Source organism: Macrobrachium rosenbergii, chromosome 48 (genome assembly GCF_040412425.1).
Source record: "Macrobrachium rosenbergii isolate ZJJX-2024 chromosome 48, ASM4041242v1, whole genome shotgun sequence".
NCBI lineage: Eukaryota > Metazoa > Arthropoda > Malacostraca > Decapoda > Palaemonidae > Macrobrachium > Macrobrachium rosenbergii.
In genome coordinates, this window is record NC_089788.1 from 48,566,129 (window position 1) to 48,585,974 (window position 19,846).

Here is a 19,846-nt window from a genome sequence, read left to right on the forward strand (position 1 = left end):
GAATTTCTGGCGCGGACGTAAGGAAAAGTTTTTTCAAAAATTCACCATAAATCGAAATATTGTGCTAAAACTTCCAATTGGTTGCAAAATGAAGGTAGATGATTGAATATTACTAGGTCGTAAGAGTTTTAGCTTAAAATTGCGTTTTTTTACCATTTCGGTTGAGTCAAAGTTGACCAAAGGTTGAAATTTTGGCAGTTATCGTGGTTTATATGAAAATATTTCCAAACTGATAAAAGCTACAACCATGGGTTGTATTTTGCTGTATTGTACATGAAATTGCGCACATTTTCATATATAAAACTTTATGTAACGGCTAATATAGAACAGTGCAAAAATTACGACAAAATGACAAAAGAATTTATGAAATTTTCGGCTGAGTTACACGCCCGTAAAGAAAAGTTTTTTCAAAAATTCACCATAAATCGAAATATTGTGCTACAGACTTCCAATTTGTTGCTAACTGAAGGTACATGATTGAATATTACTAGAATGTAAGAGTTTTAGCTTACAATTGCGTTTTTCGACCATTTCGGTCGAGTCAAAGTTGACCGAAGGTTGAAATTTTTGTAGTCGACATACGGTACGTCCACTCGGCACCCAACAGACAATTTTAGTCGACGTATGATATATCCAATAGGCGTTTAAGGGTTAAATTCACCGAGTACACAAATTTGGTACATAAACTTAGAGGTTTTGAAAAAAAATCCATAATGGCTACCTGTAAGAGTCCACTTAAGATAACATGACTAAAGCTGCAATGACAACTTAAAATATCTAAAACTCAAAGTGAGGCCTTTTAATTCTTTACAACACAATGAAAAACACAGACCTGATCAGACCCTCTTTCATCATTGGAGACAATTTCTAAACGAGAATCTGTAAGGGCTAATATTCGAGATTGAGTGTCTGCTACGCTCAAACTATCTTCAGCCCAAGCTCTCATACACATGCTGTGTAGTACTAAGTGGGCCCGTTCAATCTCAGCCACACTAACTTGTCTGCAAGAGGAAGATCATGAAATTGAAGTATTCCACTCCAAACTGAACTTTTTCACACACCAAAAACATACTTTTTAAAAAATTCAGCAAACATGTGGAAAAAAGAACCCACAGTAAATAAGTTTTTTGTTAAAACAAGTGCATACATGATAGGACAAAGATACATAATACTGCATTTAAAAATAACAACAGTATAACAAACCTCTTGAGTGGCTGTGGGAGTGTACATGCCGAAACAAGATGTTTAACTAAAACTCTAATAGCAGTACGAATTTCATCTTCTTCATTCAGTAATGACACAGAACTACCTTTTTCTCCACCATCCTGAAAATCAACAAGAAAGGTTATCCAACGAACATCCAATTATATTTGGGCAACAGCTCAGCAAATGCTTACTATAAAAGAATACTGTACTTTGATCATTAATAAGCTGTACAGTACTAAGAACTGTAATAATACTAAAGAACTCACCTTACTTGTAAAAATTGTTAATTCAGTTAAGAACATACCATTTAGATAATATAAACACTGTATTCACCTACCAAAAAAATAGCAAAAATACTAAAAATTAACAAATCACCTTCAACCAAAATATACTACAGTAGAATTACTATACTGTACAAGTTCACTCCAAGTGCTGGAAATGATACTGCTGAAGTGATTTTACTGAATGCTGTATACCTGTGAAAGAAGAGTTTCTATGAAAAGCCATTTGCAGAGAGCCAAGGGTGGCTTAGGGGTGAGTGGGCTGTTTGTCTAAGTCCATTACAAACAAGTATGGGTCTATATGTTTTTTCTAGTATGCCTCCTGATGAGTCTTTGAATTATGATACCTCAGAAAAAAACATTGTTAAAGAAGTATGAGATGACTGAGGAAGGGTTCAGGAAGAAATTCTGTGAAATTAAGCCACAACGTGGTAAGATTGCATACCAATTCATAGCTAGGATATTGAGATATTTCACCAGGTGGACTGAAATGTCTGTATGCAGCACAGAATATGAGTACGGATTCTTTGCACTTCACTATAACAAGAGCTCGAGAGGCAAAGAGAAAAATATGAAGTCCATAAAATTTAAAATATTAGTTGGTTCATCACACACCCATTAAACATATACTTGCCTAATATTTTGTGGTCCAAAATCACAAGTTCACCAGCCTTGTCTGTTACACAGAAGCAGCTGCCAGTCAGAACTACAGGGAAATGTGGAATCCTGGTTCACTTATTTATGAACCTGCTGTAAAATAACAGTATTGTTTTCCCAGGATTGTATGCTTGAGAGGAGCAAAGTTTTCAGTGCTTCAATAATCAATTAATCCCTAATAGGGATCATCATTTTTACTGAGTCCTCACCTGATTAACTCAGTATGTGATGAAAAGTTCATTTACAAGTGTTATAACTTGGCAGTTTCTTTGAATTCACAGATCTGTGAGTGCTCCAATTCATTAGAACTTAAAACTTTTTCTGTCCTGCTGAGAATTCAGAATTCTGTACTAATTAATTCAGTGTTTTCTGAATCTGGTACCTGACAGCTGCATGCATCATCTATTACAAAGTATCATTAACCAGCTACCAACAGTTAGCTTAACACTGAAGACTTAGTTTGAGCATATTTTTATTTACTGTACTGCATTTGCTTTAATAAACTCAAGAAATTTTGGTAAACAAATAAATCATCTCTCTCTTTGCTGGACTTTCTTCCCAGTCTTGATGATCACATTCATTTTATTTAAGGTGAACCTCTGGAATTTTTTTGCATACAGTTTGCTCTTTATTTTTATAGAATTTTCTTTATTTTTGTTTCTTTTATTTGTTTGTGTCAATATTTAATTATTTGCTGCCCTTGAATAGCATTACTTTGCTTGGTTTGATTTTGGTGTTAAATAAATTACTGATTATCTTCTTCGCCTACAACAGAGTGACTGGTCAATGCTGCACAGTACTCTGTAGTGTGCTCTGGGACTGCGTTTTGTGCTTGTTTTCTTTTTGTTGCGTATTATCTCTGTGCCTCATTAAACTTCCCAAGGTATTTCACACTGGTCTTGTTAAGCCTTTATGTCTTCCCTGACCATAACCCACATCTGCTGTGTAGCAAGTGTCACAAGCAGACATGCTTGTCTCTTATTACCTGTGAGATGTGCCTGGAGTAGTCACCCAACCAATAGTTTGTTTACACCCAGGACATAAAATTTTTGTCTTGCTAAGAAAACTACTTCTGATCTATCATACCTAAGAAATTTTCACAAAACTAGGCTGCCCTTTATGGTTGCCAAGACGGCATGGTATGCTTCTTCCTGGGACCAAATTGTGTTGTTTGAGCTCAAGAAAATGAGAACAGCATGCATTATTGGCTATACAAGAAGCTTCTTTTTTTTTAAATGCATGACGTAGAGAAACTGATTGACTTGGAATTCAACCTTCCTCTAACACAACAGTCACCAGGGATTCAACCAGTCAATGACTGCACCACACTTCTTGCTACCAAACTTGAGGCTACAATGTTTTTAGAAGTCTAAGGATTTTCATCATATGCTCACCATCTGTCCTCATCTACTTAAACCATTGCTGGGCATGTTCTGGCCTCCTTACCTCTATTACCTTTGACACCCCTTTATATGCAGACTTTATGGCATGCTTCTTCGGGAAACTCTTGGCTACATATAACCGGCAAGAATGGGTGTTTTGCAGTTTCAGCTCTTTCTTATCCAAAAGTTATAAATTTTCAGAGGAAGTAACCAAAGCCAGAAGATGGTTCTTTGTTTGGGTTGACCCTCAATTCTTCAAATTTGTATGGTGATCTACTGTTTGATAAATTTAATGATGAGACACACCACCTAGAGACCTGTTGCACCTGATGTTAAAAAACTGAACTGACTGGCCCAGACACAAAATTACAATCTCAAGGATTTAGAAGAAAATGAGAATGGCTGCCTCATCTACCCTTAGGTCTAGAACTAGCTAAGGAGCCAGACAAGCTGGCACCACTGGCTAATGTAAATCAGAAGGAGCTGTTCTGGACAATACTGGACCATGGGCAGTCTGTGACAGTAGGCAGTCCCCGCTTACCGGAAGCATCAGTTAACGATGTTCCAGTGTTGCGGCACTTGGCTAGCAACGCCATTAACCGGATTTTCGATGCCGATCTCCAGTTAACAGTGCCAATATCCGGTTAACGGCGCCATTAAGCAGGGTTTTCAGTGCTATTATCAGTGATTTTCGGTTAGCGGTGCTCGGCCGGGGACAGAACCCCCGTCATTAACCGGGGACTGCCTGTACTCTGCACAGGAGAATGGTCACACTCATGGGGGTCTAGGGAATAGACACCAGAGTCCTCGGGTGTGCCAGACCAGCTATGAAGAACTGTGATGGTTGATAATCTGTCAGTGTGAGCTTTTCCTTCAGCATCTCTTAAGAGTTATGAAATGGACTGGAAGAGTCAGCATTGATACTCCTCTCCCAAGAAGACAGAGGAGGAGACTGGTCATGGTAAAGTCAAATTCCAAGAAACTCACTCACAAATGGGTCAAAAGGAATGTACCAGAATGGTCCAAAAAATCGTTCCTGTAAAACAACAAAGATCACGAAAAGGGAGAAAAACATTAGCTCCCTTCACAATACTCACATACTCCAATCATAACAAATTAATATGCAAAAGTAAAGGTTAAATATAAAAAGAACAAACTTTTCATGTGGTAAAACCGGCACAAATATGGAGCCACATAAAGAAAATGAGTCTTGCAATGGCATGAGTATAGATGTGGAGAGAAATGAGCCTTAAGTGACATACCTTCTCTTGAACGGCCTTGGGCACCAATAACATTTCAGCATACCGTGGACAATTCATGATTACACATATTGACCTTAAACTTGCACTCTGAAGGAACGCCAGACGTAATGCCATGCCCTCTTCGGCAGCAAGTTCCCCAGGCTGTGGGGAGAAAAAATTATGATATATACTGGAGTAAAATATAATCATGCATCCTAACTCTGAAAGTGGGAGAGAGAGATATACAGACAAACATAAAAGGAATACTTAAAAATGTTAAAAAGAATTTTTATATTCCCAAAAATATTCAACAGAAAGTTGTGAATTGGTCATTATCATTATAAAAAGATAACTTGATCAAACAAATGTAGTGAAATTATATGTACATGAGTAGTTGACAAATATTACAGTATTGACAGAAAGTTGAAAAATCTAATTATGAGGTGGAAAACCATATACTATACAGCAGTACATTTCCCCATTCCACAACCACAGACATTATTGTGAGACCATCATAAATTTTCTGTTCAGTAAAATAAAACTGACAGCAAATGAAAGCCATTAGCAATCAACTTCTTGAAGTTGTCTTCACCGTCACGATCTCTAAAACTACAACACAATGAACACAATGCAGACCTATGAACACAAAGACAAAAAATAATGGAAATTACAAGGATAACAGAGAAGTAATAACATACGTTTGATCATCCCAACATACATATACATTAGGAATTCTTAAAGATTTTACTAACAAAGATGCTAAGTATATTAGAATGGATCAGGATGATTATTATTAACTGAAGGAACATCAGGACAAGAAAGTTTTGCCTCATTAGCCTTACAAAATAGTTTTGCTTTGTCTTTAGGGTTAATTAACAATTTTCCTTCATTAGCTTACAAGAAAGAATGGTAGATGTTAACTTAAAATCCCCTATGATTAGGGTTAATTGTCTCCTGCAATCAGTTTTATGAAGATCATCAAAATATTTTTGGCAAAATGTGCTGAGGCCTCAGAGAATAACATAGTCTGAACATGTAATGAGAAGAGGAGATAAACAATCATAGAGTAGTAGAAATGGATATGGAGGACACCAACCAGTGGGAGGACCCATTAAATCTGATGAGCACTTGAATCAAACAAACATTAAGGGACTTGAATCATAGGAGCATTAAGCCATGAAGTGCATAAGATATAAGCTAGGAGGGAATTTAGTACTGCATATGCCTAACAGCTAAACAAAACCTGCAATGATTCCTGATTCAACCTCTTCTGGATATATTGAGGTTAGAATTAATTTTTAAAAATACCTATGTAAAATTTAATATTATTTCTTATTAGACACAAGACTTTAATCAAAGTGCTTCTTACTATGGTAACAGCAATGCAGTAAACTGACTTACTGAAATACCTGTTGTCATGACACAACAGTCAAGAGATGTCAAACAATTCACAGGCATTGGCTGAGGCTGTACCAGAAACTTGTGTTGCAACTAAATCCAGCACAGGCCCAATGTATGTGGAGGATCCCTAATCAGCTAACCTGCCATGAGATTTAACAGTACCAGAGTCAAGCTAATCTCTGTACTTAGCAATGAAGCCACCAGAGATAGCACACGATGTCTTGGTGTTGAGAGATATGTTGAGCACATTTTTTTTCTAAGGAACAATCCCAGATGGGCACTGCAACAGTATTGGGGTTAAAGTAACTCCAAACATAATATTAACTTAAAATTAGCTAAAATTTTTTTAACAAAATAATTCATGACAATAATATTCCTGATTTCTCTGACTGCATAGCATAAAAGACACCCTCCTTTACAGTAAGTGGTCATACCCTGCACATATTTAATAACCTCACCAACATATTAAGGCCAGCCCTCTATGAGTTTCCGAAGGTATTTTGACTCAATGGTCTCATTGAACTACTTAATAATACAAGTAATAATGCCCAATAGAATAAAGTAGTTAATTTCACTATGAAATAAGAAACCAACTTAAATTTAGTTCGAGAAATGGAGTCAAAGAAAGAAAAATCAGATCATACTTGGAAACATTACACTGAAAATCAAGGTACTTTGTCCTGAGGCCTCAGATACTTGAACAACAAACCTTACATTTCTTTTCACTGAAATGAGGCACAGTGCTCAGTTTCATTTTAATGCCACCATATGAAATAAAAACAAAAGGTACTCATTATAAAATATAGTTTAAAAAAGTCAACATTGAGAAGAACAGTAAATTTAACAACGTGGACTGTGTACTAATACAAAAGTTCATAATAATAGATATTATTATCATAAGAGATGACACTGAATTGCGGTACAGTATAGCAAATGAAGTTGGACAACTAAGTCAGAACAGACTAGAGGGAGCAGCCACAACAAAAAGGGCAGGAAGCAATGCAGTAGGGGCTAAATGGAAGCTGAGGAAATTTTACTACATTTTATAGTGTGCTGTACAAGGCACACTATTGACACTTCCTCCATAGAGTTTCAAACAAAAATGAAAAATGAAATCAAAGGCTCCATAAAGTAATCAAGTTGATATGGTGGAGCTGGAAGAGTAGATAAGCCTTCCATGAGCGCCATATCAGCTGGGGAAGGACAGTAATGATATACAGGTAGGTCGACCATCACTAATCTGGTATCACTGGGACCTGCAGGGAGCCAGAGTAGTGATTTTACCTGATTACACAGTGTTTAGGTTAGAATATACCTACCCCAACAGTTAACCACCTCATCCTACCTTTAAAATACCCTGTAAATCAGTACAAGTTGGTTAATAAGGAAAAAAGAAACATTAAATGGAATTTGAAACTAAGCACATTTACATGTCTTGAGGTGAATGCTATTCTCACGTACATTTTTACTGTATTTTCTAATTTTGTATTTTTTCTCACGTACATTTTTACTGTATTTTCTAATTTTGTATTTTTAAAACCCGAAAGGTAACAGCAATCATGTGCACATGGTACAGACGAACACAAACTCAATCATTGGTGTCGGAGAACTTGCTACAACTTGTTTTGATTCGTGTTGTGACGCTTATGATTTTCTGAGTCCAGTCCCGTGTCAGCCGGTGAAATTCATTGTAGCACGAATTTCTAGGTATAAAATGCTAGATATACCAGAGAAAAGAGAGCTTTCAGGAAAGCTGGGGTTACTACCCCCAGATTGAGCGTCTTCTCCAGGGAAGACGTCGGTATAACGAAGGGTGAGTGAAAGATCACTACCACGGAGTCTTACTCGAAAGATTTCTCCCTATCAAAACCCCCAGAAGAGAGCGGTGAGCCGTTACAGCCCCTACACCCAAACACCCGCCAGCTCGGCGACACCAGCGCCACCTACCTCATTCCATTTTCTAGCACATGATTGCTACCATTTCCTTTTGTGTGCTCGTGCCTTTTTGGATTTATTTTCATCTATCGCCATGTCATCGAGCAGCTTTACCATCTCCAAGTTAAGTACCATCTTATTGAGGGGTTTTGTTCTATATTTTGGCTGTTATGGTCTCATCTTTTCACAAATATTGAGATCTTATTATGACGCCACGGCGTCCCTCCGCCAGCCATGTCGATCATGCAGGCGACCCCATCAGTTCTTTTCTGTTGGGGTTGTCTCCTTGTCGTTATAGATGTTATTTTTGCCCCATGGTTCTCCTCCTGGCGGGTTCCTGCGGTGGCCCCCCCTTTTCGAGTTTTACATATTATTGGCCTGTCGGCCTTTGTGAGGGTGATGCCCCGTCCAGGTCCCCCAGGTTGGGTTCCTTGTTATTCTTAGTCTGTATTAGGCTAATTGTTTTATTCTTGGCGATGGTGCTCTCTTTTTATTTTATTCATTGTTTACCTCCTCGAGGTGGCGGCAGCCTCAGATCTAACCGCTTCCCCGAGGTAGGCTACGCACCCTGTTGAGCACATTTTGTTTCCATGTTTATGTGTGATGGTTATTTAGTGGAGTAGGCTTGTTTTGCTTCCATCCCCTTGCCCTTGGCGTGGAGATCCATCAGGTTGAGGGAGTTTTGGTTGCTGTTTCCTCCAGGGTCGTTTTTTGGTGGGCAGAGTGAGCCCCTTAGTTCTCTTCCTTCCTTTGGGGGGAATAGAGTTCTTTGGATGTGTCTCCTCTAGGCTAGTCGCCTTCTTGCCCCCTCTTCTCGGTCCCGGTTGGTTCTCGGCACAAAATTTCTCTCCCTGTTTGCTTCCTCCTCCCTTCCACACTCCTTCCGTTTTCCTAGCCTATACTAGGTTAGGTCCCTATTAGGCTTCGACTAGTCAGGAGTCGGGCATTGTGGCTCGGTTGCTTCCCTCCCCGAGTAGTAGGCCACCCTCCTAAGTTTCATTATTCTTGGAGTGGTGTATGTGTGCAGTTGAGCGGGTGATATATTTCCCCGTCTCCTGTTCTCATTTTCGTAGCCTACCACTCTCCCCTACTCCACCCACCCCCCACCCCTCCTCCCTCTCCAGCCTTGCTGTACTCGTGCGGGTGACGCTAGATGGCGTTTTCTCCGAGTTCAGGGACTCCTCCATTTGGTAGAGGGATTCGCTCCCTCCCATACAGTCTCTAGCATCGCTGTGCTGGTATTGGTGGTTCGTTTACTCGTAGCTCGAACGTGTTCGAACACTCTATCCCACACTTCTTTTCTCCCCGTTGGGTTACTTGGTTGGGTTATTATACTTGCTCCGGCTTATGTTATGTATATACGAGCATCTTGCCCACCTTGTTTCTCTGGCGGGGAAATAAGAGAGGAAGAGATTCATATATTATATAAGGGGAGCTGATCCCTCCGGTCTCCGGAGTAATTTGCCCTTTGTACCATCACTTGTTTATTGTTATTGTTTATGAATATACAAATTTGATAAGTGTGTTTATCCAACGGAGTACACACCTCATTTTTATATATACGTGAGTCCGGTTCTACACCCGGGGGTTCCGCCGTTATTTTTACTGGCAACCCTTGCGGTGAGTTCTTGTTGTCTCATACCTTTCATTCCCCGGAGTATTCCGGGGTCTGGAAGTTTTTTACCTTCCACTCTGTGCATTTTAGAGCTTATTGGCCTAGTTTACGATAAGGGATTTCTTCTCCACCGGAGTATTCCGGTTGTAGTCGAAATTCCCGGCCTTGCCGGCTTTAGATTGCTTAGAGTGGTAGGTTCATGTACTTGTTACACTTACAGACTGTTCGCTGTGAGGAGCCGGGTGCACCGCCACTACAACAACCTTACGGGTCACGTAGTGTGCCGGACCCACGCTGGTTGTGCGGTCCGCTCGACGACCTTGTAGTCTGGCACCCTGATGGTTGTGAGGTTTGCTTCGCCTTGTGCGCAACCGTCCAGGATGAGTCGGTAAGTGACAGTCTTCCTCCGTTTTACGCTCCTCATATTGAATATTGTTTACATGGTTCCCGGACTGTTCTTTCGTTCTTGGCTAATTGCTGGTTTTCTTACAGGCGGACGAGTCCTCCAAGAAGTCTGCCTTGGAATCCCTCCGGGCTTGGGTGGCTGGGTTTGGTAGGAACGTTCCGTCGGGAAGCCCTATGTCCTCAACGCCGTTGAGGAACCTGCTTTACCCCGCGCGCACGGGTGGCGGCCGCAGTGCCAGAAGATCTTGCCACCCCATCATCCAGCAGATCCGGGATGCGACCCAGCCACCCCAAGTGGATATTCTCTATGCTGAAGTTTCGGAGGACGCCGCCGCTTTAGATTTAGACCTGGAACCTATGAACACTGAACAGGACCAGATGGTAAGTAGTGAGGTAGGTGAGGTTGTTGGGGCGGGCCCCCTTTTTGACTCCCCAGTTTCTTCAGTTTCTTCTTTTGCAGGTTTTGTGAAGTCTTCCTCCTTGGGTGATAGGGCTCCATCAGCTATTCCCAAGTTGAAGTTGAAGACTTCATGGAAGGCGAAGGGCTATAAGTCCTTGTCTTCCAAGAAAGCATTGCCTTTCCCCCCGTCGAAGGCTAAGGTCTCAGCACCTGTGGCCTCCGGGAGCAAGTCTGGTTCCTCCGGCAAAGGCGCGAGTAAGAGGGCAGCAAAACCAAGCCCTCCTCGCCAGCCTGCCTTTGACGCGGAGGCCTTCGCGAACCAGCTATTCAAACGTTTCACGGAGGATATTGACACCAAATTTACAAAGATCTCGGAAAAGTTGGCCAGTCATGACAATATACTGGCGGGAATGGCTCGCCCACCCGCAGCCGAACCCCAGTACGTCATCCCCGACACAGCGGACCTCCCGCCTTTCGATGTCGGGAACCCTTGGCGTTTCGCCCTCCGGGCCATCCAACATGATGGCAAACTAACAGTCGAAGGTCTTGGCACGAGACGGTTGGAGGAATTAGAGTTTTTCCCCGCCGATCTCTTGCCCCCCTACCCAGGCTTTGTGAGGCTAACAGAGGAAGCATGGGTATGATCAGATAAGGTTCCTAGGGAGACTGTGATCGTCCCTAGGGACCAAGCTCAGTCGGCTCTCCTGCACACTCTGACGGAGTGGCAGGCAGATAATACAAAGTTGACACCTTTCAAGGGCAACTTCACCATGTTCACCTTGGGAGACAACTTACCCACCCCCTGTTTGAACAAAGTCGCTCTGGCTACGGCCCGAGCGTGCTTCGAAGGTAGCCCATTACCGCAGCTGAGGGAAACAGACTCCACTTCCCTGGTGTTCCCGGGAGGTGACGAGTTCTGGACGGATGCTCCGTCCACTTTCACTGTTGGGAAGTTGGACCCCTTTGTGCTTCCTCACAGTTCAGTGAGCAGCTCCCCAAGCTGCCGGAATCTTTGCTAAAGGCGGAGTTTGATGCCAGGACTAAGCTAGCCCGGTCCCTGAACTCCGTCTGCCTTACGGAAGCCACTGCCGTCTCCTGCGCGGACGAGCCATTTTTTCAAGTCTTGGCTAAGTCCCTGCTAGCTGGCTTTCAGTCTGACCTTTTCGAATTCATCATGGCCAGACTGGAATGCAGAAAATTCATTTTCGTCGATGCCACTATCCGTCACGAGCCTAACAAGCTCGTAAAGAGCTCGATCTGGGGGCCTAACCTCTTCCCAGAAGAAGAGGTTACGAATGTTATGGCTGAGGCTACAAGGGCCAACCAGAGTCTGCGCTCTCGCTGGGGCATTTCTGCCTACAAGCGCAAGACCCCAGAATCTGGCGGCCCCCAGGCGAGAGGAGGCAAACGTTTCAGGAGGCATAAGAGGCCCCACCATCAGGCGGTAGTCCAAGCCGTCCCCGGTCTCGGCAGTGGCACAGCCCTCCACCTCAAAGGCTCACCCCAACAATATGTGCTGGTTCAACCAGCTCATTCCCTTGCTGCGCCTTCGTATGTTGCTTCGCCAGCATACAACCCCACCTATGAGGGCCGTGGATACTTTCACGGCCTTAATAGGATCGCAAGGGGGGGAAGAGGCAGGGCCCCTCATAGAGGAAAAGCCAACACCACCCCAAGAGGAAAACCTGGACGTGGTAGAGGGAACAAACCCGCTCCCTCCCACTGAGAGAACACAGGTAGGTGGTCGCCTGTATTGGTTCAGGGACCAATGGACCTTCAGCCCTTGGGCACACAGCATTGTGTCCAAGGGGTCTAGGATGGAGCTGGATCAAGGACCCTCCTCCTCTGACCAGGTTTTACCAGCCACCCTCATCAATCCTACAGGATTACGTTGCAGAATTGCTCAACAAACAAGCAATAAAGAAAGTAAGGCACCTAAAGTTTCAAGGCAGGTTATTCACTGTTCCCAAAAAGACTCCGACCAGCAAAGAGTGATCCTGGATCTGTCGCGTCTAAATCTCTACATAAATGCGACAAATTTCGCATGCTTACGGTAGCTCAGGTACGGACTCTACTTCGCGTGGAGCCGTCACCACCTCTATCGATCTTTCAGACGCTTATTATCACGTCCCGGTTGCGCTGAAACTTCTCTCAGTTCCTCGGTTTCCGACTCGGGAATCAAGCCTACTCCTTCAGGGTCATGCCCTTCGGTCTAAACATTGCGCCCAGGGTATTCACCAAGCTGGCGGACACGGTAGTTCAACAACTCCGGTCCCGAGGATATCCCTAGCAGCGTACCTAGACGATTGGATAATTTGGGCACCAACAGTTCTGGAGTGTCAGAAGGCTACGTCCATGGTCATCAACTTCCTGGAGTCGTTAGGGTTTTCAGCTGAACAGAGAGAAGTCCCGCCTGACTCCGAGTCCCGGTTTCAGTGGCTGGGTCTCCAGTGGGATCTGTCCTCTCACACGTTATCTCTCCCGCCTCCCAAGAGGAAAGAGATAGCATCTCTCACCAGAAAATTTCTCAAAAATCAATCAGCATCCCGCCAATCCCAAGAAAGAGTCCTTGGATCTCTTCAATTTGCCTCAGTGACGGACCTACTCTTAAAAGCGAAACTAAAAGACATAAACAGTGTGTGGCGGAGTCGAGCCAATGTCAAGCTCAGAGACAAGGTCTCCTCTATTCCTCGAATCTTAAAAACAAGACTGCGGCCTTGGGCCACAGTCAGAGGCCTGTCCAAGTCAGTTCGGCTTCAATTTCCCCCTCCGGCACTAGTTGTTCACACTGGACGCTTCCCTAAGCGGCTGGGGGATATTCACCAAAACAAAAAGTACAAGGAACGTGGTCCACTATGTTTCAGCAGTTCCATATAAACACCCTGGAAGCTATGGCGGTTTTTCTAACTCTAAAGAAAATCCGCCCCCCCAACCGGATTCATATCAGGCTGGTATTGGACAGCGCAGTGGTAGTTCATTGCATCAACAGGGGCGGCTCCAAATCAGGTCGAGTAAACCAAGTAATGGTTGCTATCTTCTCCCTGGCGAACAAGCACGGCTGGCACCTGTCAGCCACCCACCTAGCGGGGGTACGGAACGTGGTGGCAGATTCCCTGTCCAGGGCTACTCCGTTGGAGACGGAGTGGTCCCTGGACGGGGAGTCCTTCAAATGGATTTGCCGCCAGGTTCCGGGTCTCCAAGTGGATCTGTTCGCGACGGAGAGCAACTTCAAGCTCCCCTGTTATGTGGCCCCGAACCTGGACCCTCAGGCGTACGCCACGGACGCAATGTCAGTAGATTGGAACAATTGGGAGAAAATTTATCTGTTCCCTCCAATAAATTTACTGCTGAAAGTATTACACAAACTCAGGACATTCAAAGGTCAACCAGCCCTAGTAGCCCCCTATTGGCCGAAGAGCAATTGGTTCCCTCTTCTTCAGGAACTGGGATTGCGGAGTCTTCAGATTCCCAAGCCCATACTGACCCAGACAGTACAAACCAAGACTGTGTCAGCTTCCTCAAGAATTCAGAATGCCCTAGTTTTATGGACTTTATAAAATTCGCAGCCCAAAAAGGAGCAAACATTGACTCTGTTAACACTGTTTCTAGAATCAGATAAAAGAGATTCTACTCTTAGACAGTATGACTCAGCAGTAAAAAAATTAGCCTCCTTCCTGAAAGCATCTGAAGCCAAAATCATGACGACTAATTTAGGAGTTTCCTTCTTTAGGTCACTGTTTGAGAAAGGCCTTGCTCCGGCCACTTTTACCACAGCCAAGTCAGCCCTGAAGACAGTATTTCTATACAGCTTTAAAATTGACCTTACAGATTCCTATTTTTCATCTATCCCCAGAGCATGCGCTCGTCTGAGACCCGTATCACGCCCACATTCGGTTACGTGGTTTCTCAATGACGTCCTTAAGTTAGCATCAGAGATGAACAACTTTCAATGCTCTTATCAGGATCTGTTAAGGAAGACTTTATTTCTGATTAGCTTGGCTTCAGGTGCCAGAATCTCAGAGCTATCGGCTCTCACTAGAGGTGATGATTTTGTGAACTTCCTCCCGTCCGGAGAGGTCCTCCTTTCCCTGACCCTAGATTCTTAGCCAAAAATGAAGACCCACAAGACAGGTGGTCTCCTTGGAAGGTGGTGCCCTTCCACAAGACCAGTCTTTATGTCCAGTATATACACTTAAATCTTACCTTTTAAGAACTCCACAGAGTAAGTCGGGTCCTCTTTTTATCAGGGAGAAAGGTGGTACTCTTTCACTGAATGCTATAAGACAACAGATTTTGTATTTTATTAAACAGGCCAACCCAGATTCAGTTCCTAAGGTTCATGATATTCGAGCAGTTGCTACTTCCATTAATTACTTTCATAATATGGACTTCTCAGAACTCTCTAAATACACGGGTTGGAAATCACCTCTAGTGTTTAAACGCCACTATTTAAAATCGCTCAAGCCCTGAAATTTTCTACAATAGCTGTGGGAAGTGTCATCTCCCCACCTTAACTAATCATATCCTTATCCTCCCCTTTCCCCCCCCGCCTGCCTCATTTGCTTCTCTGCTTATCCTCCTGGTTGATCATGCCTCACTGCCTTGCTCCTCATATTGATGTATCTTGTCCCTGTTGAGTGGAAACTGTAATCTGACATGTTATGATTGTGTTTTCTTGTGGGGTACTGGGCGGTTTTTATTTTGCTCCATGTACCCCAGATATGTGTATATGTACTGTATATATTATTTCCCGTTTGGTTTTGTCTCTTACGTGTTTAGCTTTAAGTTTACGTGTGTAGCTTTAAGATTATATATGCCATTTAACCTATGCAAATTTCATATGTCGTTATGCTTTAGTAGTATTAAGTATTTTTGGGGCCTCTTCCCCGCCATGCTGGGGACTTCCCCACTTTTTCGTAATATTAGGTTTTTGATATGCCCTAGGTTTAGTGTTCTTGCTACATGTAAGAAATTACCTGATTAAAACCATTTTTGTAATTTATGTTTTTTTCTTCAGATTACCTTGTTTCCTCGTAGTTTGCAGCCTTGGCATGATTCTCTATCACTATTTCACCGGCTGACACGGGACTGGACTCAGAAAAGGGATTTTGACAAAGGAAAAATCTATTTCTAAGGAAGGTCCCGTGTCACCCGGTGACCCTCCCTGACTCACCTATTGCTCCCCTACTTGCACATGCCAAGTCTGGGGTTAGTGCTAGCCTGGAATGAGGTAGGTGGCGCTGGTGTCGCCGAGCTGGCGGGTGTTTGGGTGTAGGGGCTGTAACGGCTCACCGCTCTCTTCTGGGGTTTTGATAGGGAGAAATCTTTCGAGTAAGACTCCGTGGTAGTGATCTTTCACTCACCCTTCGTTATACCGACGTCTTCCCTGGAGAAGACGCTCGATCTGGGGGTAGTAACCCCAGCTTTCCTGAAAGCTCTTTTTTCTCTGGTATATCTAGCATTTTATACCTAGAAATTCGTGCTACAATGGAATTTCACCGGGTGACACGGGACCTTCCTCAGAAATAGATTTTTCCTTTGTCAAAATCCCTTTTTTAATTTACATCTTATGCTATTTTCATTTCTATTTTTACTGTTTTTCCTCATTTTTATTTTTACAACCCAAAAGATAAATGCAATTGTATTCCTAGAGTATGTATGAATGCACAAACTCATTTGCTGGCATCAGAGAACTTGTTACAGATTGTTTTGGTTTGTGTTATTATGCTTACATATGGTTTTTTTAGTTTATATTTTATGCTATTCTCATTTGTATTTTTACTGCATTTTCTAATTTTTTTATTTTTACCAAAAGATACACACAATTGTGTGCCTGTGCTGGCATCAAGAGAACTTACTACAACTTGTTTTTGGTTGATGTTGTTCCACTTAGATGTTTTTATTTATATTTTACACTATTCTCATTTATATTTTTAGTGTATTTTCTCATTTTTAAAAATTTTCACATCCCAAAAGATAACCACAGTCATGTACCTAAGGTACATACAAATGCACACACTCATTTTCTGGCATTGGAGAACCTGCTACAGCTGGTTTGGTTTGTGTTGTTAGGTTTATGAATTTCTAAATTTATATTTTATGCTATTTTCATTCGTCTTTACTGTTTTCTCATTTTTTATTTTTAAAACCCAAAAGGTAAATGCAATCATGTGCAAAGGGTATGTACAAACGCACAAACTCATTCTCTGGCCGGAGAACTTGCTACAGCTTGTTTTGGCTTGTGTTGTTACGTTTTAGATTTTTTAAATTTATATTTTACACTATTCTCAATCATATTTTTAATGTATTTTCTCACTTTCTACTTTTACAACCCAAAAGATAAACACAATCCTGTGTGCAGAGTACAAACTTACACACAAAATTATTTGCTGGCATTGGAGAACCTCCTACAGCTTTTGTTTTGTGTTGTTACACTATGATTTTCTTATTTTATATTTCATGCTATTCTCATTTATATTTTTACTGCATTTTCTCATTTTTTTTTACAACCCAAAACATAAACACAATCGGGTGTGTAGGGAACATACATACGCACACAAGAAGTGCCAACAAACAGTAGTGGCAGGTTGGTGCGGTATGACCCGGGAAGTTTGAAATTGCACTAGCTGAAATTGGACCTGGATTAGTGATGGAACCAGATTAATGTTTGCTGCATTAGTGATAGTCGACCTGTATCTAAAATTTGAAATTTAACAGAAAGAAAGCAGTGACCAATAAAAGATTTAAAAGTTTTTTCTCTTGCTCTATAATGTTGATTTTACTCTTTAGTTAACTTGCCAAATGGTACTTCGTTTCTCGATAATCGAATATTAAACTGTTTCTGTGAGTGTTGCTATATTTTCTCCTGATTTTGTTGCTTTCGTTCTGGTGCCTACAGCATTGCAAGTGCTGTTATTGCTCTGTGTGTGTGTGTGTGTGTGTGTGGTGCTATGTCCTGTGTGAATGGCCCAACCACCTCCTAAAAGGGCCAGCAAGGTGCTGACATTTTAAAAACAAATAAAAAATGTGCCGAAGTTTCTTCGGCGCAATTGAGTTTTCTGTACAGCATATAATCAAGGCCACCAAACATAGAAATATCTTTCTGTGGTCTTGTTATAATGCTGTATGAACTGCAGCCCATGAAACTTTCAGCCATGGCCCGGTGGTGGCCTGTCCTATAGTGTTGCCAGATGCACAATCATGGCTAACTTTAACCTTAAATAAAATGTAAACTACTAAAAAATTGTAGAGAGAAAAAGTGTGGACGGACAGAGAAAGCCAGATGCACGATCATGGCTAACTTTAATATTAAATAAAATAAAAACTATTGGGGCTACAGGGCTGCAATTTGGTATGTTTGATGACTGGAGGGTAGATGATTAACATTCCAATTTGCAGCCCTCTAGCCTCAGTAGTTTTAAGTTCCGAGGGCAGACAGAAAAAGTGCGGATGGACAGACAAAGCCATCTCAATAGTTTTCTACAGAATACTAAAAACTAAAAAAAAGCTGGAAGTTGTCAAGAGAGGTGAGGCCAGCTGGTCGATGTCCCACATCATGATTGAATCTGTTACTGCACAGTCTACCTTGCAGGGCATTAAGGAAGCAAAGACAAGCTGAAGAAGTGTGTGACACTCTTTGAGAAGAGGTCCAGGACAGAAGCGCTGCCATAAAGAAACTGAACAGGTGACCTTGATCTGATTTCATCAGCAGAGGCCAACTGAGGTGCAGGTCTACTGCGCTAAACTGAAAGCCACAGGTACAAGGTTCACAGGTCTGCACTAGGCTGCAGACTTTAAAGCATCTGAGGGTTAGCTGTTTTGGTTCACAATTCAACATGGGCTTCCCAACAAGAACTCATGGCAAATCCTTGGATGCTCCTGAGGAGAAAAAAAAAGTAGAATTTTGCAGACAGTGAAAGACTTCATAAAAAAAGGAGGGTCTTATTTTGAGTCAAATCTACAACTCAGGTAAAACTGGTCTGTTCTATCACTCCAGCCCACTAAAACCTTGGATGATGAGAAGGAAAAAAATTTACTCAGTGGAAAGCTTTTGAAGTAATGTGTGTCAGCTTTGTTATTTACAAAGCTTCTGGTAGCCACCACTGCAAAACAGCTGTAGCTCGACATGCGAAGCAACCACCAAATGCCCTGCAAGGGTTGATGGATACTCTTTTGGTGATCCGATATTAGTGGCGAAGGCTTGGTTCCCTTCCAAGATCATTTCTGATTGGCTCCCTAACCACTTTTACAAGGATGTTAATTATCATCTGACACAGGACCTTGGCATTGCTAGAAATCGGTGAAGGCTTTGCTTTTCGTGGACAATGAGCCTGTGAATACAACCACAACCCAGTTAGTTGGTTACAAAGGTCATATTACTGTTGTTTATAATATGACTACATTCATTCAACCGATGGACCAAGGTTTTGTTGTTGCACTGAAATGACTATACCCAAAAAAGTTCCTTGAGGAGGTCATGTTGGTGTTCGACGACAAGGAGAAGCAGTAATGCTTAGATATATAGGGGGAATAGAATCTGCAGGAGTATTTGCTGAAGTCTACCATCTACAAATTTGCAGATGCTTGGAGGAACATTAGATTGCAGACTTTGGAGGATGCTTGGAACCATATCCTGAGTGGAGAAGAGGTCTGATGAACTTCTAAGGCTTCAACATTGATGACTTCAGTACCCACCTTGCAAAGGGAGGTGGTGATGCTCCCAAGGATGATGTATGAAAGTGGCTGGATGATGATGGTTGCGATCCTGGATTCCAAAAGATGTCTGACAGTGAAATAGCCACTGCAGCTGTCGCTGGTGAGATGGGGGAGGAAGCTCTCAAAGATGACGATGACACTGATGAGGAGCTTGTATCACACCCAACCCCAAGCTACAAGGACATGCAAATGATCTTGATAACTTCACTGAGCTGATGGAGAACCCCAACATTAGCTGTAACTGTTTCCCCAGGGCCTATTTTTTGGTGTCCTCAAATAAGTCACTCTTATGGTTCCAACAGGGCTCCATAAAACAGACCAACTAATATTAAGAATTCTCTCAAAGCTGGTCTAGGCTAGTAAAGTGCCATCATTAGCACAGTGATAGGTTATTAATGGATGCAAAGCAGGTAGGCTCTTTATTATGCCTATGTTAGCTACCTGAAGATTACAATCTGCACTTCTGCAGATGTAACAACAGTGGCACAGATTGGCCAGGCTATGCCATTACTTGCCAGGTATGTGAAAGACAAAACCTATAGGGAAAGTGGGTGGGTTTGATGATTCATAGCAGCTACCAAAAATAGGTTTTCCTACATAAAACCTTT

At 42.3% G+C, this 19,846-nt stretch overlaps 1 protein-coding gene across 1 annotated transcript in view; it reads right to left on the minus strand.

Moving 5' to 3' along the window:
• LOC136831091 (probable E3 ubiquitin-protein ligase HERC1) overlaps positions 1-19,846 on the minus strand; it is an 801,341-nt gene that overhangs the window by 238,257 nt on the left and 543,238 nt on the right. Inside the window, exons 40-42 of the mRNA XM_067091041.1 lie at positions 4,789-4,929; positions 1,204-1,325; positions 833-1,001 (exon numbers count right to left, since the gene is read on the minus strand). Of these exons, the coding sequence (XP_066947142.1) occupies positions 833-1,001; positions 1,204-1,325; positions 4,789-4,929 (432 nt within the window). The remainder of the gene's footprint in view (positions 1-832; positions 1,002-1,203; positions 1,326-4,788; positions 4,930-19,846) is intronic.